We start from the raw sequence: 24867 nt of genomic DNA, 5'->3' as shown, positions 1-24867 counted from the left end.
AGCATTACGTGACAATGACTCATAAGAAAAGGCAACTTGGAAGTAAATGCATTTTCTTGTCGCAGTGGAAACTAAAATAACTTGACTTACGTTGAAAAGGTTTTCATGGTGGCCACCACATCCTAGCATTAACTTTGTCCCTCTGTGTCTCATGGCATCCAGAAGGTCTTGTACAGAATCAACAGGCTTCTCATAGATGGGGAAGGTCAAGACAGAGATGAAGGTTCCACTGTACAAACCTTTTCAAGAATAGAAGAGCATTATGGTTAGACCATCTGGTTTCTTAATGCCGTAAATGAGTAAATGTCTCTACACAAATGCGAGTGACTGAAAGCAAAATATTAATCCAGATTCATCAACCCAGGACGGCTTGTAAAGTCCCCGCTAAGCAGGTTTTCTATGGTGAACCGCCCGTTTTCTATGGTGACGCTCCTACGAGACTGGGTCAAGCAAAAATAGCCACATTTTTCCTGTGTAAATACATATCTACTACTAATTTATTTGTATTTGTTTTCTTTGCACATGTGTTAGAATATTGTTGTGTCAATTCTTGTTAACTTTCCTTTTATGTTACTTGTATTTATCCATTATAACTAATACCGAGAGTAATTGACCTTGGGTCACCTGTATTCTATTGTAATTCCTCTGTCTGACGTCCGCACACCGCTTTGCAAGCAGCCTGCGTTCTGAATAAACTAGCAGTATACGTTCACCTGCTCATTATTTAGCACCTCTTACAGGCTTTCTCTGCAGGGGGCCACAACTATGTGGTGAAAATTCCGTCTTCTCAAAAAATCCTGTGTGCACCCAAAATACCAATTCATCCTACCGTTTCACCTCTTTGATTATTTGAAAATGAATGTAACATATATGTTGAGGTCCCGCGAAGTTTTGGCTACTTTCATCATCAGTCCCACCAGTTAAAGTAATCCTTGTAAGGCCAGAAATTCTCTTTACCCAGAATCCCATTGCTGAGAGGATACGTAGTAATTTATTCTTTCTCCCCTTATAATAAGGTTTTCTAGTTTCCAACCGTAAAAATTGCTAGAGCCTTGGAAAAGGCATTTTTTTTTCTTTTCCATTATCGTGATAGTATCAATTTAAGCTAATGACTTTTAGTTATGAATTCGCGTATTTTACTGGGGTTTTTTTTCCCCTATCCTCAGTGGCTTGTTAACCCTATTCAGACGTTTATTTATCTCCAGCAGTCTGTAAAGGAGCTTAAAGTCTAAATATGAATTAGACTGATCTTCTTGATGACATTTCAAGAATTTTTATGAAGTTCACAAACGAACTTTCTTCCTTCAGATTAGGAGATCTAGTGAGTTTCCTAATGTGATAATTACTCTCGTCTCTAACCTCTTGGTCCTACTGTAACCTTCTAAACTCTTCTTGTGTTTTCAAGACACATCAAGTCTTAGTCTTCTAGTTTCTCGTGATATTCTCAAATATCATAAGACTGACACGAGCACCTACCTTCCTTTTCAAACAAGTATCATTTTTGTATCCAAGTCAACTGCCTTTCAAAGGATTACGGCAGACATATGGTAAGGCACTTTCAAGGAGGTTTTACTCTCTGTCTCCGTGATTTCCTTTCTAGCTTCTTACCCAAGTGCTGTTTATTTGTAGCTATTCCTTTTCCTTTTCATGACGACCTGCTACAGGTAACTGTTTAGTAAGATTTAGTCCATCACTATTGGTCTCTTTTGTGAACTATGAATTTTGACATGCCAACACAGATGGAAAATCACAAACCCCCAACCCAGAGAGCTCAAGTGAAATAAACCCAACGGCTTTTCAAGGAAAAGAGATTATGCCCATGACACCCAACAAAAGCAGAAGCGACCAGAGATCGGTCTCCAGTCCCTAAGGCTACTCAACTCACTCCATACAATGAGACTGAAGAAAAACCAGGAGTAGAATAAACTTCTGGCACACCAGCTGCGGGGATCGATGAGGCATCCCTGGATGACCCAAGACCTGAAGATATTGAAAGTGATTTCGCTGACTGACAGATCTTCCTCAGAGTCTCCAGCCATAAGCCTCCTTTGAGCCCAGGCAAATAGTCTCACGATGAAGCCCATGAGGAGGGTCGACACGGCAAGCAAGCACCAAACCTGTACAATTGCAGTAAAAGAAAAGAGAGGTTACAGATACATAGAATGAAGCTTTTATATGGCTTTATTGTGAACTCTGAGTCCTAGGGAAGTTTAAATGCCGACCCTTGACATTTATATTTCAATTGAGCTGGCCCGTTCCGTCTTTGCCCAGTTGATTGGATTTGTTTACGTATATTCTCACTGACAATCATGAATTTACGCCTATATCATGCAGACTGTGTATGGGCATGAGAGCAAGACGCCCAAGAGTTACTAACAAGGATGTGAATTACTAATATTTTCAGAACTGAGCAATCATTCATCCTGAAAAAGCCTAAAAGGCCATTACCTTGCAATACAAATTTCCTCATGTAAAATATACACTTATTAAATAGAGAAAATTGTAAGGAAAAAGCCATAGAAAAACAAGAGATAAAGTAACAAACAAACAACTATTTGTACTTCTAGACAGCTGTACCAGCCATAAAAATTAGGCTGCTGGTGCCTGACTGCAAGTTGAAAGTAACCTATAGTGTCAAATACTAAGAATTTTTAAGCACAGGGTTGCCCACAGAAAGCAAATCATGGAGAAGGGACTCGGTGCAAAATCAGTAAATAAATCTTTGTTTACCTCTCTCCTGGGGAAAACCAATAACTTGTGTTGAGTCTGGGTGAAGACTCTGGATATGATTTCGAATATAAATAATGGAAAAAACTCTTCTGTATCTCTCAAGAGAAGTGTTGGATTTTCATTTACTGAATTCAAAGCAAGTATCAGGAAAGGAAACAGCAACTGGACAATGCTTTAAAGTACTTTAGGTTGCCTTGGTTTTTTTTTATGAAATCTAAGTGTTCATTTCAATTTTATTTACTAAATTTGTTTAATTGATCCGTGGCCAAAAACAGTATTTATAAATACAAGAGTTTTATTTAGATTTTATATCCAACGTCTGTAGCGTCAAACTATGAAGAGATGTATAGTTTATATTATACAGAAATTAAGACGACCATTCTTCCTTGCTATAACTTACCACATAAAAATGCACTCAAAACATAGTATAACCCGGCTATGGGAACTTTCATTCCTACGTAACCTGCTTAAGGAACAGGTTTTGAAAAAACCTTCACTGAGACACAACAAGATTCCTAATCAAGGTTCTTGAGGATTTTGTTGAGTATTTTTTTCTTTTTTAAGTTGTCATCTGCTCACCGGAAAAGTAAATGGTGCAAAAACAGCTCGTGGGTTGAGAAACTTGGCAGGGGCTGCAGTGACGATGGCTGTCGTCTCCAAGAAGTAGGGCGTCGTGAAGTCGACGGCTTTTTCTCGGGAGGCTGAAATGAAAAGCATGACTGTTATTGGAAAAAGTCTCTGAGGGAGACCATAATATCGTCATGGCACATATTTTCATTCTGCTTATTTTTATTCTTTGGTCTTCGAACTTGATCCATGTGAATGTCCAGAATATAACCTGCAGCGATTATCAAATTTTGGAAATAGATCAATAAAAGACATTTTGTCGGAATCTTCAACATTTTCAATAATACCCATTTTAATGTTCATGAGAAGCTGTGAGTTCATTGATAAAATATAAAAAAAATCAGTCAATTAAAACGAGTAAATTTTAAGATTTTACTTAATTTATTCTGAGTTTTAATAAACCTCTTTAGTGAGTATATATGGAAACATGAGTATAAATGTATTTATTGTGTGAATGTGTTCCAGTATGAAAGCGTATGCCTCTTTGCAGCTTTTAATTTCATTTTCGTTTTCATTCAAGTGACCTGTTTGGTCCCAGTGCTAGGCTTCTAGCCTAGAACTGTCATTTCAGCTAAATCCTTCGGGCCAGCCTATGAGAGCTGATAGTCAGCTCAGTGGTCCGGTTAAACTTTTTAATAATTAATAATAATAATAATAATAATAATAATAATAATAATAATAATAATAATAATAATAATAATAATAATTATAATATTAATAATAATCGAATTTCAAGTTTGACTTCTTAGTAAGAACACTTTAACGAAAATAAAAAAATAAGTTACACAGACGAATGAAAGGCTGTATTTACGCATCCTTCCAGAAAAAAAAACACTGAATTGATTGTTTCATTTTCGATTGTACCTAGACTTGAATTATAGTTTACATGGTCTGGAGATTTCTAGTTGTTCAACTACCTAACAGTCACTGACAGTTAGATTATATATTTTCATAAAAGTGTTGGTTTAATTAACAGAAAGACTTCATTATCATAAACACTAGTAAATTTTACGTCAGATATTCTGTCTTGTTCACATTATGTTCGATTTCCAATCTGGTCCCTGCACGCATTTGTGGCCCTTTTCCTCGACCTGTTTCTCCCATATCCACTATATACTTTACTTTTCAAACTAACCTCTCCTCTCCCATTGTCATAACATGTCTAAACCATCTCAGTCTCAGAAAGTTCTGTCTATTTTCTATTCTCTAGGCGCCACATCTGTCAGCAGTATACTGATCCTTCCAGTACATTCCAGTCTTGGATCTTCAGAACAGAATTTCAAAATTCTTCATAAGTGGCCACGCCACTGATTCATAGCAAAGTACATTATTTATTCATGAAACATGGATGCTTTAGTCAGTATTATAAGTACTCTATGTATGATCATGTACTGGTCATATATACTTCTTCATTTTCTCCCAATTTCCGTTTTCCCTTCTCCTTCCTGCCTTGGGTCTTGTAAAGGGTGGGTTCTCACATCCTTTTGGGTTAGGTCTCCCCCAATATTATTCCTTACCCCCTTTTCCTCATTCTCTGAGGCCAGGGGTGAACAAGGGTACGCGTAGCCCGTCCCATGATTTTTCATGAATGATTCGTACGACAAGCAAAAGGCACGATGCATGCTGCATCCAAAGCTTGTACCACAAATAGACCCTCGCTGTCCTGTTCGTCTTTATCTCTTTCCCATTTTACAACAAACATAATTTAGGGTAATATGATTCTGACCCACTAACAACATTCCCCGATTTACACACCTTAGACAGAATAGGTAAATGAGAGAGAGAGAGAGAGAGAGAGAGAGAGAGAGAGAGAGAGAGAGAGAGAGAGAGAGAGAGAGAGAGAGAGAGAGAGAGAGGAACTGATTGGCTACCAGTTACAAGATGCCAACGGGACTCAAGGCAAGGCCAAGGGCCCTTTGTTAAGGTTCGACAGGGCCTTTAACGTATACTGTAAATAAACTTTAACCAAATGGAAATAAAATATGGCAGCCACTTGGTGTATTCCTTCATTATGCAATGTAATGATTTTTCCCCGCACAAATATTAATTTTCCACAGCAGTCTCACCTGAGATGGTTAATTCATTGATGGCCAAATGAGATTCATGGCGATGCACCACACCTACGATCCCAGTTACTCTTCCGTCGTCCAAAACTCCGCCCCCACACATGCGCAGAAGGATAAAGCACCTCGAACCTAATGATGGAAATGGCAGTTTTAAAGATAACTATTCAATCTTGGATTGATACATACGCCCATACGGATGAGGTTTGTGTGTGTTTATCTAATTATCTGTACACGCATCTACACACACAGAGACAAAAACACATATACACTCACATGTATATGTCTGTGAGTGTAAATTACAAGAGTTTATGAGATAAACACAAAAGTTGAGGGGCAGGTCACTGGGAAAGAGATTTAGTTTCAATAGATACAGATGCAAAATAAGAAGAAATGAAAACAGCAAGTGGTGAAATGGCATAATAATGAGTTTAATAAATAAAAAAAAACAATAAAAGAGGATGGTTGAGGATCAGTTACATTGCAGAATAACAGATTTAGCCTACAACTGGTCGATAAGATCCTCAAGAAGGACGCGAGAGAATAAGAGCTGCAACTAGAAAACGAGCCTGCATTCGCAAACCCATTGCCATCGGTGGATCTTGCTCACAGACACACAAATAGGGTAGAAAATGAGATGGTTCGGCAGTGTGGCGAGGATGAGTGAAGAGGAAGGAGTGCAGAGGGCTTGGGTGGAGCCTATTAAGGGTAGAAAGTCGAGAGGAAGGCGTGATAAAGTGAGGTAGGATTTGGAGAAGGGCTTACCAGAAGAACCTTCTTTGGACAGAAATAGTTGGAGAAGACGCATTCAGGAACCAACCCCCTTAGCTTAAGGGTCACTGTGAGGATTAAAATATACGTACATATAATATTTAAATCTTCACATATATGTGTGTGTGTATGTACATATGTATATATTTGTGTGAGAGAGACATCAAACGAATTACTCACGAAAAGTTAAACTTCTTGCCAAGCATTTCCAGTATCCTGAAGTCAATTCCGCCGAGCATGCGAGTCGACTGATTGTCCCTTTTTTCCAGAATCCAAAAAGGGTCGTTGTGAAACGCCGATACTCTCAACTTTCTGCCTCCGAAGTTCCTGTAGATGCGCTCAACAGGTTGATAAAAGGGCGTTTTCAGATCGATTTTGTGACCCGACTGTGGATTCCATCTCCAGGAACCGATGTTTTTAAGTCTGTGAAAGAGGAGCAGAAACAAAAGTTGCATCATTAAACAGTGGATCATTTGGTACTCGTAGATAGGGGAGTTTCATACTCGTAGATAGGGGAGTTTCATACTCGTAGATAGGGAGTTTCTTACTCGTACAGAAGAGAATTAGGCGACTTGAAAAGAAATGATTACTAAACCATAATTTTCTTTGGATTTCCTATATGAAAAATAACTGGGGAACACACCTGGAAAAAATTTTGCCTGATATCTGTGATAAATGATGTATGATTTCTTAAGCACCTCACATCTAAAGCAAAACTCTGCAGATTTTCTTCCTCGCTAAGAAACCTGAATTGTACTTTCTTTTACTTGTCTCATTGGGTCTCTTGTCCCAATATGAGCATTCTAGTCTATGGAAGCTTACTGACCAAATTCTCGAGATTTGGAAAGAATTGTTTAGTCTCAGACAAGAAACAAAAGTAAACAAAATGTCAGATAAAATTATAGCAAGTACTCAAGATTCATATTTCTGAACCTCGAGAAAGTCTGCCCATAATGAATAATACTGAATATTTGCCATTTAAATTTGGCCTTCAAGTAAACCTAACTGTACACAATTTTTTTTCCGACGTGAAAATCCACATTTAATGAAAGGGTTCATGAGGTAAAGTTACTGATTTTAGCTTCAGTTTATATTCACGAGACTTACGATACGTCGTTGCTAGTGTTAATGTAGGATGTCTGAAAATAGTACTGGTAGATGGTCTCATTTCCTCTTACAGCAAACGTAACCTGAAAAACAAAGAATGCTTTAATCCAGCCATTGGGTTTTATTTGTTCAGGAGGGACAAATTACAGTCCAGCCGGATAACTTCACTCTGATTATTATCAGTGCATCATACAATTTCACTCTGATTCATCCCATTCAAGAAATAGCCTCGTTAAGATCAGTTTCAAAGCTAATTAGATTTCCATTCGTGTCCAGTGATAGTGTTATTACTTCAGTCATGATTTAGATAAGGTAAAGACCTTCTGGCCATTGCCATAAACTCTGTCTCACCTTGACATGGCCAGTGCATGATAATCTCATGTTCTCGTCAGGTTCCAGACAACATTCGGTCTCAGTACAGTAATCACTAACGCAGAAATCCTTATCAAGTCATAATCATGTTAATATACTCTCTTATTTTGGTAGCAGTCCAAAAAAAGTACATTTTTGTTCGTTTTGCTGTCCATAAAAGGTACATTCTTGTTCTGATCACAGTCCAGTCAAGGTACATTTTTGGTCAGTTCTCTGTTCACTGTCCAAGCAGGGCACATTCTTGACCTGGTCATTGGCCAGGCTAGGTACATTCTTGCTATAGTAACAGTTTCCCAGTCTATGAAAAATAGTTTTGTAGCAATCATGATTCAGGTTAGCTGTGACTGATCCGGTCAAAATACTACCTTACTTAGGTCTTCCCAAACAGACTAAAATCTCCCATGTGTCATGATCCTGGCAAGTTAGTCTTTACTGTCAAAGCCCATACTAGATACTTTTTTCCTTTCTGGTCATGTCCCATACAATTACTGTCTCATTTTAGTTGCAGTCCAAGCTCGTCCATCTTGTTACATCCCTGGATCAAATGAGGTGGTCTTTTTCCAATTACAGTTTGACCAGTGTACTATCGTGCACAAAAGTCCGTTCCTTAGCCATCCAGAGAGTGAACACGAATCCGGTGACTATGACACACCGAAACAGTTGAACGAGTAACTAATGGGCCTCTGGTAACAGGAAGGGGAGGAAGCAGGTATTTTGCTTGATCATAAAGTCTCCATATTCCAATATCGTTAAGAAAGTGATCGTAAAGTTTTTGTTGTTGACGATACTGGGTTTGAGTGTAAAATGTGCAGTTAAGGAAATATGCGAAATAAATCTGAGAATAAAAGTACTTAAGAAGTCAGTATTCATGAATTAGTGTTTCCTATAGATTTTGTATCTTATCAAGAGACATTACTGCCCACAAGATCGATACAAAACATTTCAGCACCTGTGTTTACGGTGGTGTTCTATGATCTGCACTGGCATGTGTGGTGTCCCAAGTCACCTCCTACCAAAGGTGCAACATCTGTTGGGTCTTCCATTAGTTCCTTGTTCAACTGCTTCGGTGTTTCATAGTCGGCGGATTCATGTTCACTCTCTGGATGGCTAAGGGAACGGACTTTCGTGCACGATAGTGCAACCTTGCTGAAATAAGTCATAACAAAGTTAAATTTTACACTTCATTTTCTTGGCAAGATACTGTTTCAGTCATATCGCCAGTCATAGCTTAAGCAAAGAACTCTCTCTATGGTCATAGTTCAGACACGGGTCGGTCTTGATTTGACACCGTACAAAAAGACAATCTCACTCTAGACAAGATTCATATAGAGGCAGAATTATTCCGAGAAAGAATGGCTTGCTTCAGCGATTGTGCAAAATAAGTTCTCTTTTACTCAGACAGGGTAGCCTCACTCAGTATCAAGACTAAGGCATGAAACATTCTCACCCTAATCATATTCCTGGCTCAGAACAGTATCTCGAGTCATTCACACGTAAGGTCCTCTTATTAAAGACAATTATAAGAAATTAAAGAGAAATCAGGTTATAAAAATCAACTGGCTAAATTCAACATGATAAATAGTAAAGAAAAGCAAATGATAAGAATAATTATTTGTGTTTCCAGAAACTTCAGCGTTTAAGATTTGTACAGTAATTGTGTATGCATGGCAGGACTATAACATCTTTCTATCTGCAGTTATCTGTTCTCAAAGGTGATTTATTTTAAAAAGTTAATTGCACCTACCTGTGTTCCTTCCTCATAAATTTAATTATATCTTCAACTGTGTGGTTTTCTGAGATAACAAGCCACTGAGCTTCAGCTGATTCAAGAGTATTTTCACGAATCTGAAAGAAAATGAACAGGTTTCAGAACTTCTTTGCCATAAAAACCCTTATCGCCGGGACTCGGAGTTTTTTCATTTGTAATTAAATTCTAGCCTTTTTTTCTTTAAGTGTAAGAGTAACTCTCAAGACAGTAAATCAAGAGATTTTGAGAAATGGATATTAAGCATATAGTCATATCAAAGTTGATTAAAACGGCACCAAGGAGATTATAAAATGTTTGAAATTGTTAAAAATTATCTGCTTTAATACATATATATATATATATATATATATATATATATATATATATATATATATATATATATATATATATATATATATATATATATATATATATATATATATATATATATATATATATATATATATATATATATATATATATATATATATATATATATATATATATATATATATATATATATATATATATGTGTGTGTGTGTGTGTGTGTGTTTGTGTATTGAAACCTGAAGGCGCTAACTATCGAATTTTCATCCATGTGGACTATCAAAAAGAAGAAACTACATGACCTACCAAGCGTTAGGCAACAAAGCACATTATCATGAAGCAATATTTTGATTCAAACTTTAACTTTACAACCATCAGTGTGAAGGGTACGGGCTGCACTGGGTCAAGAGCCCGTGCCAGCGCAAGGTTGTCTTACTCTAAAGCTATGAATGTTGACGAACTTCTCCCTAACCTCGTGTTGGGCACGAAAAACTTGCTAACCGTTTTCTGAGTTATTTTTTTAATCTTTTAATCTCCCTCCAGATTATGTGAGTGAGGAATTGTATCAAGAGCAGGAATCTTAAAAGCAAATTGCATTATGATAGGGTGTTTTAATATTTGATCGTAAATTCGCCAGTGCATAAATATATCTCATTTAGATAAAGGTAATTGCGATGACAGAAGTAAGTAGGAAGGAATATTGATCAAATCATTGACGGTCCTTCAGTCTTGCTCTTAAACAAAAATCCTGTAGTTCCTGATATGAGAAACAAAATTGGTTATGCTTCTCTTGGGATCCAACAGATGGCATCAGCTTGAGTGATTCCATTTTTAACAATGGGGGAGGAAGCGTTGGATACATATATTATTGTAATAAGATTCTATATACACTCTTGCGTGAACGTCCGGTGGAAATGTGAACATTACATATAAATGAAAGCTAATTATTTCAATATAAACAAGTAAAAAATCGAGCTTTCTGTATATCGCAGAATCAAGGCCACCGAAAATAGATCCATCTTTCGGTGGTCTCGGTATAATGCTGCATGAGCCGCGGCCTGTACTGTATCGTTGCCAGACGGACTATCATGACTAACTTTAACCTTAAACTAAAAGCTACTAAGGCTAGAGGGCTGCAATTTAGTATGTAAGATGATTGGAGGGTTGATAATCAACATCCCAATTTGCAGGCCCCTGTCCTCAGAAGATTTTAGGGTCTGAGGGCGGACAGACAAAGCCGGCGCACTGGTTGTCTTTTACAGAAAACTAAAAATGTATTCTTCTTGTTTACTCCGATTTGGGTCATTCGCGATACAGCTTTTAGGCGGGACAGTCCCGCTTTTTCAACGTCTGTCCCGCTTTTTTTAAAGGTAGCAAAATGTCACGCTTTTTTTTTACTTTGAGAGTTTTGTCCCGCTTTTTTTCACGTTTGTCCCGCTTTTTCGTGCTACAAAAAGAAAACTGTCCCCATTTTATTGGAATAGTACTGGTATTTTGTTTAATTTTGCCATTTCACTAGCTGGTAACTTCTATCGTCTTCTCCGACTGCTACGATACCCAATGAAGTTAATTATAATGTTTTGGATTGATTCTTGATTTATATATATATATATATATATATATATATATATATATATATATATATATATATATATATATATATATATATATATATATATATATATATATATATATATATATATATATATATATATATATATATATATATATATATATATATATATATATATATATATTTATGAAATGTCCCTTTTACAGAAGAAAAATCTGGTCACATTAGCGATACTTGGTCTTTCCCGAGTTACATACGTGAGGTTTTTTCCGAGGAGCCCCTTTTATTTTATCCTGCCTCCAACAGATGGAACATCCACTGCATGATAACATGTGTGGTGAATTATTCATACAGAAATAGCTACGTGCAGATAAACCTGACTGTTCAGAATACGTTATTTCGAGACCCTCGGAAATGTGACATGTCTGTTCATGTTGGGATCTAAGAAACGTCTGTATATATATATATATATATATATATATATATATATATATATATATATATATATATATATATATATATATATATATATATATATATATATATATATACATATATATATATATATATATATATATATATATATATATATATATATATATATATATATATATATATATATATATATATATATATATATATATATATATATATATATATATATATATATATATATATATATATATATATATATATATATATATATTTATATATATATATATATATATATACATATATATATATATATATATATATATATATATATATATATATATATATATACACACATGCACATCTGTATATATACATGTGTGTATGCTAAGAACTGGAGAAGTTAAGAGGAACTGTGGTTCTTACAATGACGTCCATAAATGCCTTTCACCACGGTCTTTGTACCCGCATGACTACCAGATGATCACAGTATATATTTATACATACTAATATACGAATAATGGGAGACTATATCATTCTGCAATGACAGTCATTACTCCAGCATTGCCACCAAAAGCAGAGAGAGAGAGAGAGAGAGAGAGAGAGAGAATACTCGGAGTACTTTCTTTCAAGAGAACAGGGCTGCAACGGCCTTCAGGAAGAGAGGATTCCTTCCATTTAAATACACGTGCACAGTGAATTATAGTTCAAAAAGGGTCAGAAAGATTTTGAAAATCAAATTTGTTCCATATCCTCCGGAAGTCCAATATATGGATGGCGTCGATCAGCTTTTACTTTTTACTACTCTGGGATTCCATTTTCGCAACCCGGGAGGACTCGTTAGAAAGCACCATCGTTAAACGCCGTTGCTTATTGCAACAGAACTCTGTTGAATGCAGTACAGAAAGCATTTGTCGAAACGTCATTGACAGGATTAGAACATATCGTCGGTACCGACACGACGTTTTTGTTCGGTGAGAATGTTCGCTGATGAAGAACCTTCAACGCAAAGAATACTCGTCATATGTGACAGATTCTGTAAGCTAACACGACATTGCTTCATCATTTCTACCCTGATGAAATATTCTTGACGGGGAAGTTTATATCATCACATTTATAACGACATGAAACCCGTTTTTCACTGGACAAGCGAAAATAAGTAGCCTGAAATCATATGAAATCATTTAAGTGCTAAGTCAGCCATATTTATTTACGTTTAAGCAAAGATATCTTTAAGCTATTGTGTAACATGCATCATTCCACTAAAACCGGAATGCTCAACATTCTCCCGAGTTTCACAAGTAAATAAGGAATGAGGAAGTTGAGCGGAATGACATAGGTACTGATCAGAACAAGTTTGGATCTAGAATTGGACTTTAACCTTTTGGAAAATGGCCATTGTGTTTGCCTCAGAACACAGGATGATCATATGACGAGGACTGGCAACTTGGCTATAGGTTCCTACAAGGTTCCCAAGGCGCTCCAAGGCCTCGTCGCACAGAAAGATGGTCACCGCCGCCCACCTCCTGAAGCAGGTGACAGCTGTTGCTGAGACGTCTGAAGGGATAGGAAAAGGAATAATAGAACTGTAATAACATACAGACATGTTTCATCAAACAACAGATTATTCGGAAGAGTAATGACTGTGGTATTGTTACTGTCTGGGATGGGACCAAGTACCTATACAGAATATTTTTGAAAATAATATAGTATTTTGCTCTTCAAACCGCAAGGCTTTACAGTAAAAGATAAAGAAAATAATGATTTTCATGAGACTGGAGACAGAACATTTATCAAAGTCTAGCCGGGAACATAAAGGTGAAAACAGAACATCAGTTTTATACTTCTAGACACAGGTTAAATAATGCTTCATTCCTTTCCATATGAAAGGGAAAGCTGTGTATCCTTTTACCAAGCGAGCTGCATCAGCGATATGACGACTGTTGTCTTAGAATTGTCACTGACCTGGAAACAGTCCCTCGTGAAAGACGTAGATGCTGCGGCTAGGGATAGAGTCCACAATGAATTTCAGAAGTTCTGTCAGAACCGCTTCCTCGACTGGTCTAGTCATTCTGTAATTGCAAAATCACGATGTCCCTCCTTTGTAACAACAGACGCAATAAGTGATAAGTTGCTTAGTAAAGGAAATAAAAGAAGAAACTGGGTGCAAATGGTACATCAATTATTGTTTTGCCACGAATGATAATTGTTAGGTTCTCAATGATGACTCATCAAATACATCTACTTACTTCGCACTGACATACTTCTGTTACTTAGATATTGCTTGAATACAAATCCTTTTTTGAAATTCAGCATATTGCCTGTCGCTTCATATATTCTGATATTATTTAATTCATTAATACTTGACAGTATGAATTCTTGTTTTGAATGAGCAGACGAGGTGCTGGGAACGAAGAACCATAATATCAAAGAAATACGAGAATTCATGCGAGAGAGAGAGAGAGAGAGAGAGAGAGAGAGAGAGAGACCTTACAGTTCGTTCGGGTTGCCCCAGGTCCCTCAGTGTGAGGCACCTTTGATGTCTACCAGAGAATTGCTAACGCATCTTCTGGTATATTTTGCATCTTCCAATCTTGGATGGTCTGGGATGCATCTTAGATATTTGTCGAGCTTATTCTTAAACACATCTACACTCACTCCTGTTATGTTCCTCAGATGAACTGGTAGCGCATTGAATAGACACTGCATTATCGATGCTGGTGCGTGGTGGATTAATGTCCTGTGTGCTTTCCTTAGTTTTCCTGGTTTAGTTTTGGGCACTATTAATCTACCTCTGCTTGCTCTTCTGTATAGCATTCCTTCTTTATCACCATAGTTCATTGATTCAGATTTATCAGAGTTAAATACCATCCTATTTATCTCTGCCCATTTATATATTTTGTTTAGGTCTCTTTGTAGCGAGTTCCTATCTTCATCACAAGCAATTTCTCTACTTATTCTTGAGTCATCTGCAAAACTTCTTACTACTGAGTCCTTAACATTACTGTCTATGTCTGCAATCATAATCACAAACAGCAATGCAGCTAACACCGTACCTTGTGGCACACCGGATATTACCATAGCTTCATCTGATTTCTCATCGTTTGCAATCACTATCTGTTTTCTGTTTTGCAAAAATTCTTTTATCCATCTTTCTACTTTGTCCACAATGTTATGTTTTCTAATTTTTTTCGCTAATATATTATGGTCTACCTTGTCAAAAGCTTTTGCAAAGTCTAGGTAAACCACATCTGTATCTTTTTCATTTATCATATTTTTATATATGCTTTCATGGTGGACTAATAGTTGGGTTTGTGTACTTTTTCCGGGTACAAAACCATGTTGTCCTATATTGAACAATCTATTTTTCATTAAATGTTTCATTATATTTTTTTTCATTACCCTTTCATAAACTTTCATAATATGAGATGTCAGACTCACAGACCTATAATTACTTGCCTCTAGTCTTGAACCACTTTTGAAAGTAGGAGTAATATATGCTAATTTATGCTCATTGTAAATCTTGCCTATACCTATACTTTGTCTTAATAATATTGCTAGCGGCTTTGCGATTGAATGAACCACTTTCTTTAACAATATGGCAGGTATGCCATCTGGTTCTGCTGCTGATCCATTTGTAATTTCATTAATAGCCTGCACAATATTGGCTTCTGTAATATCTATATCCAATAAGTATTTAATATTTTCATCTCTTATTTCTGTATCATTATCTTCATTATCAATTCCAGGTGTAAATTCACTCTTGTATGTTTCTGCTAATATGTTACATATTTCCTTTTTTTCATTCATTAATCGCCCTTCAATTCTTAGAGGGCCTATTTCTACTCTTATTTTATTCATCTTTTTTGCATATGAATAAAAAATTTTAGGGTTTTGCTTGATATTTTGTAGGGTCTTTTCTTCCAGGTTCCATTTTTCATTTTCTTTTGATTGTATAATCTTTTGTTCTGCATTTTCTATCTTACTTTTTAGTTCCATCACTTTCCATGCATTCTTTTCTTTTGCAAGACCTTTTTTCCACTTTCTGATTTGCTGGAACAAGATCCTTCTGTCTCTTGGTATTAGTGACTGATGTTTACTTTTTTTCTTCGGTATATATTTTTCCACTATTTCCTCTAATATTTTATACAATACATCGGTATTTACCTGTATATTATCACTTACAAATATGTTTTCCCATTCTTTGTTTAATTCTTCATTCATTTTTGACCAATTTATATTCTTACTATAGAAATTGTATTTTCCATATCCTTCCCATTTTTTCGTCTCTTGCTTTTCTCTGTTTTCATGTGCTTTGGAACGGACTGTTAGTTCTATGACATTATAGTCCGAAATACTCGTGTTATACACTATTATTTCTTTAACATAGTTCACCTCATTCACAAATACTAGGTCTAAAATATTATCCTTTCTTGTTGGCAGGTGATTTATTTGCTGATAATGCGTAAGTCTGCTGCACAATAGATTCATCCTTCATGCATTATTTAAAGAATGAATAGCAATGAAGGCTGCCTTGTCAGTCACTGGAGCTGCCTCCAGTAAGATAAATGAGCAATTCTATTTGGTAAAAAAGAAATAATAAATAAAAAACTAACCCTGACATCCAAGAATAAAGTGAAGAAATCTTGTGACAGTCCAAATGCAAGTTAGTATCGACGGCATTTCCGTTTGCGTCACCGGTACTCCCCTGGTCTCCCGTCGGCCAGGTATCTTGAGTCTTCTCCAGGAGCGTCTTTCCTTCCACAAGCATACGTAATTTATATAGTTAATACATATGTTTGTATGTGTGTATACAGTATATATATATATATATATATAATTTATATACATATATATATACATATGTGTGTGTGTATGTGTGTATATATATATATATATATATATATATATATATATATATATATATATATATATTATATTCGCATGTGTATAGACTATACATATATTCATTTCCGACTGACATCAAGACCGAACCCAGGTCTTTCAATTGAAAGACTTGGGGTCGTTTCCGGTGTGGGCCAGGAATTAACTTCTGTTCCACAGGTGATTATGTGTTGATTACTTATCTTATATATATATATATATATATATATATATATATATATATATATATATATATATATAACAAGAAATACATATGAATACCATATACCAGCCTACTTACGTTTATGCTCATACGATATCTTAGGATGAGGAACTGGATCAAATCAAATCTAATTTCGAGCCAAAAAGACTTGCTTCTGGAGAGCGGGATGCTCTCCTCAGCTTAAAGGCTCTGTAGCTGAAAAAATTCGAGTAAAGAAGAGAGAGAGAGAGAGAGAGAGAGAGAGAGAGAGAGAGAGAGAGAGAGAGAGAGAGAGAGAGAGAGAGAGAGAGAGCGCCAGGTGAAAGAAGGGCTATAGATTCAGCCTCTCTGAGAATGAAAAATAAAAAAAAGAAAGCACTTTGGAGCAGCGTTGGTAAATTTTTGATTCATTTTATAATGCATGCATATAAAATATTCAATTGGTGTAATAAACACATTTTCCAATGTTTCTTGCACCTAATGGCGTCGTCTGATGCAAACTGAACTTACCTATCAACAGAACAGAACATATTACTGTTATAAGAGTGGCGCTTCTGTCTCCCATGTCAGTGTGGAGTGCCGTCTGGCGCTGTTAATTTCACTCTCCTTCCTTCCTTCCTTCCTTCCTTCCTTCCTTGTCTGAGCTGCGGGAAACAAGAAGCAAGAAAGATATAGTGCATATCCAAGTGAGAGAGCAGGTAACCTCACTTTCTCACTTTGGACCAGCCTTCGGTAATGTGTTCACTATTTAATGACATTTATATACTAGAATGGATCTTCAAATCTGAAAAGTGCTGACATCCACTTAGGAAAATTTTTGCCTCCTTATGTTGTATTCCTTTTCTGTTGTATAATAATAATAATAATAATAATAATAATAATAATAATAATAATAATAATAATAATAATAATAATAATAATAATAATAATAATAATTTCTTTACGATACACTGCAAATTTAAAGGTGAAAGTAACTGGGTCATGGTAAATCAATATGTCCAAAAAAGGCAACTTATTTTCTGTTTCATGTTCTGCTGTAAACTGAATAGAGGACAAAAATCCATTTACATATTGAAGAAAATTAACAAAATTTGAAGGGTTACCTTTAAAAATATGTCAATGGAATTTTGCCCCCTATTCACTTTATAGCAGAACAAGAAACAGACATATTGATTTACCATGACCCAGTTACTTTCACCAATAATAATAATAATAATAATAATAATAATAATAATAATAATAATAATAATAATAATAATAATAATAATAATAATAATAATAATATAATAATAATAATTTTCTTTGTTGCAGCTCAGGGCCATATAAATGGAATATACAAATACAATAGACACAATCTGGGTACATAAAATAACATGATAAAAATGATTATCGGCAGTATCCACACAGTTGCTGAAGAAGTAGAAAAAACAGAATTCACAATAATGGTAATGACAGTAATTGTATGGAGAATAATAGTAGAAAAAAAATATTAAAAATAACAGTAATTAAAAATACAGATTGCAGACGATTAATTTCCAGCTGGGGACCTTAGGTGGTTACAGAAGTCAGGTCCAGAAGGGTAAATACGAGAACTGAAAATTGCAAAACTCTACAATATCATTTATGTATGGACTTCAAGTAACGACTCCAATGTATTATCGTTCTTGGTAGAATTGAAAGATAAATGGAAAGGTTTTATGCCATAAATTCGATGAGTAGAGGGAGTGTAACTTAGTAGCATATTTATTCTGTGCATTATATCATTAGACATGGAACCTTGAATATCGTATGCCATCTTTTCAGGCAGTTTTAAGCTGCACAGAGAGAGATCCGGGGCAAAAAGACAGAGACAAATTGTTCATTGTACCGGAAAATATCGGTTTTGTTGACTGAAAAGCTGAGAAACTCTAGATTCTGTGGGTTCCCTCCCAGAAAAAAATGACAACTTAGCGTCAGGTTAACTAGTCAAAGCTTTACCAGCACCACATAACAGTCTTTCGCTCTTCTGACTGCACTGCATTTCGATCTAACATAGCTTCTGATTATAAAGACCAAAATAACCAGTTGTCAAATGCAAATCTATATCTGGAATAAAGAAATATACGCCCACATTACCCAAAACGTCAATATCAAATTGTTTAACGATACCAAATGTAAGTCTTATATCAGGTAGATATTGAATAACTCAGACGTTACAATATATCTTAGTTCGCTATATAGTTCCCGTAGAAGAAATATTATTCAGCAAAGCAGATAGATCATAGTATGAATCTAAGTGCAATTGCTCTTAAGCAAGGCATTTGGTCTCCCTCTCTCGATCTCTGTATTTTAATTTTGCCGAGGTAGAGCCCAGTGCGACGTCAAATTCCGTTTGTTAAGAATCCTATAGCGTAACACTTATTCAGCCACTTCTCAGCGGCAGAGTTGCTTGATTATTATCTGCCTTTAAGAACTTTGCTGGAATTCTCAGGGTACTGCTGCAGTTATGTAAGTGATGTAAGTTTGTGCGGCTGTATAAGGCTGTCTCAGTACATACACACACAAATGCACACGCATACGCACACACATATATATGTGTGTATATATATGTGTGTATATATATATATATATATATATATATATATATATATATATATATATATATATATATATATATATATATATATATATATATGATTATTATTACTTTTTTGTACGTGATTCATTTATCACACATTACCACAGGTGAAAAATAAGAAGCAGGGTGTAGGTCTGACCGGTTTCGCCTTTATTTCCAAGCCATTGACGAAGGACTGATACAGAGTGTGAGAAGCCACAAATATATATACTACAAGAACAGTACTGACGAACATACACAACCGTTAGAGACTCCATATCCCCACTCAGGCCGGTGTCGAGGTAGGAGTGGCCTTTTAAAACTCATTTGGCTAAAAATCACAATAGACTCTCAGGGGACATTGCTGATAAACAGACCATACCCCACCTCAGATCCACACCTGACAGGTGTCATTGAGGCGGAGGTTGGAAACTCATTAACATTACTACCCTCGTACTGTGTTTACAAATATGATAATCCTATTTTCATACATCTCTACTGCCTACCTTAAAGTTTAAACAATTTACAAATTTCTTTTGATATTAAAGGATCAAGTTTATACATCCCTTGACTGATATTCATATTATGGTTGTAACTTTCTTTTATAAAGCTAGATTCAATGATGTTCCTTTCCAGTGCATTATTAGAATATACAATCCTTTTGCCCCTTCCCAGTTGATAGCATGATTGTTCTCACTAACATGTACAAATATACCACTGTTCCCTTGTGCATATCTCACACATTTCTTATGTTGTTCAATTCTTTTTCCAGTGCTTTCCCGGTTTGGCCAATATAAAAGTTGTCACAAGACTTACACGGAATTTTATATACACACCCTTTAGTATTGTCTGGGAGTTCTTGATAAGTACATTTTCATTGTTGAATTGTTCTTAAATGCGACATTAACACCAAAATTCTTAAGAAGATGAGGATATCTTTCATATTATTATTATAAGGCAAAACAAGCAAATTTTTGTGTTGTAAGGTTCTTTCTGGTTTTGATACATAGTCTTTTTGCCGCTTCAAATGCACTGTTTAATACACTATCAGGATATTTCAATTTTTGCCTGCATTCCTAATCTTATCTATTTCATCATCAATATATTCAGGGCTACATACCCGTAATGCTCTTAAAAACATGGATGAAAACACTGACTTTTTAACCTTATTGCTTTGTCCAGAATAGAAATGCACATATTTCTTCCTATGTGCATTTCTATTCTGGACAAAGCAATAAGGTTAAAAGTCAGTGTTTTCATCCATGTTTTTAAGAGCATTACGGGTAAGTAGCCCTGAATATATTGATGATGAAATAGATAAGATTAGGAATGCAGGCAAAAAAATTGAAATATCCTGATAGTGTATTAAACAGTGCATTTGAAGCGGCAAAAAGACTATGTATCAAAACCAGAAAGAACCTTACAACACAAAAAAATTTGCTTGTTTTGCCTTATAATAATAACATGAAAGATATCCTCATCTTCTTAAGAATTTTGTGTTAATGTCGCATTTAAGAACAATACAGCAATGAAAAATGTACTTATCAAGAACTCCCCAGACAATACTAAAGGGTGTGTATATAAAATTCCGTGTAAGTCTTGTGACAACTTTTATATTGGCCAAACCGGGAAAGCACTGAAAAAAAGAATTGAACAACATAAGAAATGTGTGAGATATGCACAAGGAACAGTGGTATATTTGTACATGTTAGTGAGAACAATCATGCTATCAACTGGGAAGGGGCAAAAGGATTGTATATTCTAATAATGCACTGAAAGGAACATCATTGAATCTAGCTTTATAAAAGAAAGTTACAACCATAATATGAATATCAGTCAAGGGATGTATAAACTTGATCCTTTAATATCAAAAGAAATTTGTAAATTGTTTAAACTTTAAGGTAGGCAGTAGAGATGTATGAAAATAGGATTATCATATTTGTAAACACAGTACGAGGGTAGTAATGTTAATGAGTTTCCAAACTCCACCTCAGTGACACCTGTCAGGTGTGGATCTGAGGTGGGGTATGGTCTGTTTATCAGCAATGTCCCCTGAGAGTCTATTGTGATTTTTAGCCAAATGAGTTTTAAAGGCCACTCCTACCTCGACACCGGCCTGAGTGGGGATATGGAGTCTCTAACGGTTGTGTATGTCCGTCAGTACTGTTCTTGTAGTATATATGTTTGTGACTTCTCACACTCTGTATCAGTCCTTCGTCAATGGCTTGAAATAAAGGCGAAACCGGTCAGACCTACACCCTGCTTTCTTATTTTTCACCTGTGTAATGTGATATATATATATATATATATATATATATATATATATATATATATATATATATATATATATATATATATATATATAAAGATAAAATTCACAAAGGAAAGGGAAACACTGGAGTGCTGTGAGGCCTTTCGACTGTCTGCCGTCTATTCGTGATTCAGTGATATATATATATATATATATATATATTATATATATATATATATATATATATATATATATATATATATATATATATATATATATATATGTTACAACCGTTGGGAAACAGATAAGAATATTCCGGGTAGGAATATTACGTAACGTACCGATTGGTCTGTCTTCAGAAGGCGGTGGGGGGTTCAGCCTTTTTTCCTCTCTCTCTCTTTTAACAGCGAGTCTTTTTCCTCAGCGGGTATCTCACGCGCCCCCTCTCTCTCTCTCTCTCTCTCTCTCTCTCTCTCTCTCTCTCTCTCTCTCTCTCTCTCTCTCTCTCTCTCTCTCTCTCTCTAACGTCACAAAGATCTCTTTCGTTCTCGCATGGATTTCTCTCTCTCTCTCATTTCACATTAAGAAATGAAATGGGTCGTATAAGGAAAACTCAATCTTTCCTACCAAAAATAGATTTATTATTTAAAGCAACCCAACAAGTAATGAACAAACAAAGCAAAGATTAAAATGCATCATAAATGAAATTGTCAATTAAGAAAACATCTAACTCAAGATTTAGTCTCAGTCCAACTAAAAATCTGATTATGGCTAATAGCCTGCAAATTCAAAAATTCTCACATAGTCCATTATAGACTTTGTAAAGTCTAGTCTCAAGTCTCCCACATAAAATACTAGACATTGCAAAGGTTTGCATCTGTCTTTCTCTATGATCACACCAACATGATAACCTCATGTTATTGCCCACAAAGTCATCACCACAACCATGACATCTGTCAAAGAAATTAAGCACAAAATAATACTCCCAAAAATATACAAGTGCAAAAACATAATAATGAAAAGTCTAAAATGCATGAGTAAATAGCATACTGGTAAAATATAGAACACAATAAAACAGAATATTGAAATGGTAAAATGCTACATCCACTTCCCACACAAGTTCAAAAATGTCTCGAAATATGGTAAAAGACCATAAGTCCACAATTCACACAGAAAAACGAAGATTCTGAACTGTACCTTATTCTGCCAATTCTAAGAGCTTGCCACACTCAAAGATAATGTCTTCACGATCTCGCTCTAGCTCTGCTAATGAACGACCGAACTAATTTTTGGGCAGAATTAGACACAAAATCGAGATTCTGTAACACACGAACTCGTGTACGCACATAGCAACTTGGTCATATGACCCGGCCAATATCGCATGTTCATCACATTAACTGCTGAGATGATCAACTATTTGCTGAATGCAACTATTCTGCAAGTGACGAGCTCACGACAGTACCATCTCACAATCAAAAATTCTTCCATCACACTCTGTACCTTCCAATGTTAAATCGGCCATATTTTCTGAAATATATATATATATATATATATATATATATATATATATATATATATATATATATATATATATATATATATATATACTAGGTGTTTCGAAATTAGAGCCCCCCTCCACAGAACAAATGGAAAGTTATGAAGTTTTCTGCTATAGCCTATCTCCAAGTACATTATTTTAAGTTTCTATTAAGCTATTTTTCATTTTACATTTCTTGCATTTTCAGACTGAGTGATGGAGTTAGATACAGCCACGGCTAATGGCTCGGAGGACATCAGATGGATTGACCGAATTAGGGCTATAACCTTCAGAGAGGCCAGGGATGCTGGCGCATTCTTCATTTCACGTTCCTGGATAGCTAAATACATTAAAAGAGATGAATCCTTTGTTAAAAGAAACTGGGACAAAAATCCATATGGCTGTCATCACGAAAAGAGTGAGAATCTTGGAAGGCCTGAAGTCCTTTCTCAGGAGTCAAAAGACGTCATAGTTGAGGCAGTGGGTAGACCAAGAAAGTCTTTACGTAAATTGGTGCTTGAACTAGAAACAAAAAGGGGAAAGAAGAGAGGTTATGGTGCTGTATATCGTGAGTTGAAAAAATCTGGTATCAAGCCATTTCATGTTATCAGCAAGCCCAACAGCACTCAGCAACAGAGAGAAGACCGTGCATGGTTTTGTGGTTCATTTGTAAAGTCACACTGAGCGGGTTTTCTGTGGTGACAACCCGTTTTCTTTGCCTCTACGATTCACCGCACCAGGATTGGCGGGTCACGTAGATCCAATCATTTAAACTATGTATATAATTATTTACCTGTCTCCAATTTGTATACCATGTATTCCTCTTTCTCAGGTATCAGATTGTATTCAACTCAATTTCTGTCCATTTGTATAACTCAAAGTGTATTCGTTCACTGTATTTATTGTTAATTGTTATCGACCTCAGGTCACCTTTGTTCTCATTGTATTGTGCGGTGTGACGTCAGTCTGCCGCTATATAAACCGCCTGGGTCACCAATAAAGTAGCAGTAACTTTATCCTGCTCATTTCTTTTGCACCTCTTAAACATTTCTTAAAGACTGGGATGAAGCTGACTTTCTCCATGCTGCCGCATCAGATGAATTCTTCATTTACACAGTCAGGAAGCCAAATCATAAAAATGACATCATTTGGGCTGCAAAGTTGGATGATATCAGCGATGGCATGTGCTATAGCCAAGTTGTGAAATTTCCTGAATGTTTGGGAATTTTTCTCTGTTTCACAGCCAAACGGTTAATGTGGATCATCAAAGAAAAAGAACAGTCATGGAATGGCGAATACTTCAGAGAAACTGTGCTTACTGGTGGAGTATTTCTTTTCCTCAAAGATCCTGAAAATGTGTTATCTGTTGAAGAAGTCACATTTTTGCATGATAAGGCACCATGTTTCAAGGCTCTTCAGACGCAGGAGCTGCTTCGAAACAGTGGTATTGATTTCTTCTCGTCAAGTGAATTTCCAGGTAGCTCCCCTGACCTTAATGTGTGTGAAAACATTTGTAGTATCTTAAAGGATCGTGTTGAAGTGCGCACAGTGAACTATGATGGTATACCAAGCCTCGACGACCTGCGAAGAGAGGTGACCGAAGTGCTCAGGGAAATGGAGTTTGAGTCTCAGCTTTTTTGCGATTTG

The 24867-nt window shown here is 35.7% G+C and overlaps 1 protein-coding gene across 1 annotated transcript in view; it reads right to left on the bottom strand.

Annotated features, from left to right (window-relative positions):
• LOC136832003 (glutamate receptor-like) overlaps nucleotides 1-5526 on the bottom strand; it is a 6181-nt gene extending 655 nt beyond the window's left edge. The window contains exons 1-4 of the mRNA XM_067092487.1: nucleotides 5424-5526; nucleotides 3310-3431; nucleotides 1886-2117; nucleotides 91-239 (exon numbers count right to left, since the gene is read on the bottom strand). Of these exons, the coding sequence (XP_066948588.1) occupies nucleotides 91-239; nucleotides 1886-2117; nucleotides 3310-3431; nucleotides 5424-5526 (606 nt within the window). The remainder of the gene's footprint in view (nucleotides 1-90; nucleotides 240-1885; nucleotides 2118-3309; nucleotides 3432-5423) is intronic.
• Nucleotides 5527-24867: the final 19341 nt, after the last annotated feature.

This window comes from Macrobrachium rosenbergii, chromosome 49 (genome assembly GCF_040412425.1).
Source record: "Macrobrachium rosenbergii isolate ZJJX-2024 chromosome 49, ASM4041242v1, whole genome shotgun sequence".
In the NCBI taxonomy this organism is placed as follows: Eukaryota; Metazoa; Arthropoda; class Malacostraca; order Decapoda; family Palaemonidae; genus Macrobrachium; species Macrobrachium rosenbergii.
Note: the sequence above shows the minus strand (reverse complement) of the source record. Positions and strands in the feature narration are given on the sequence as shown.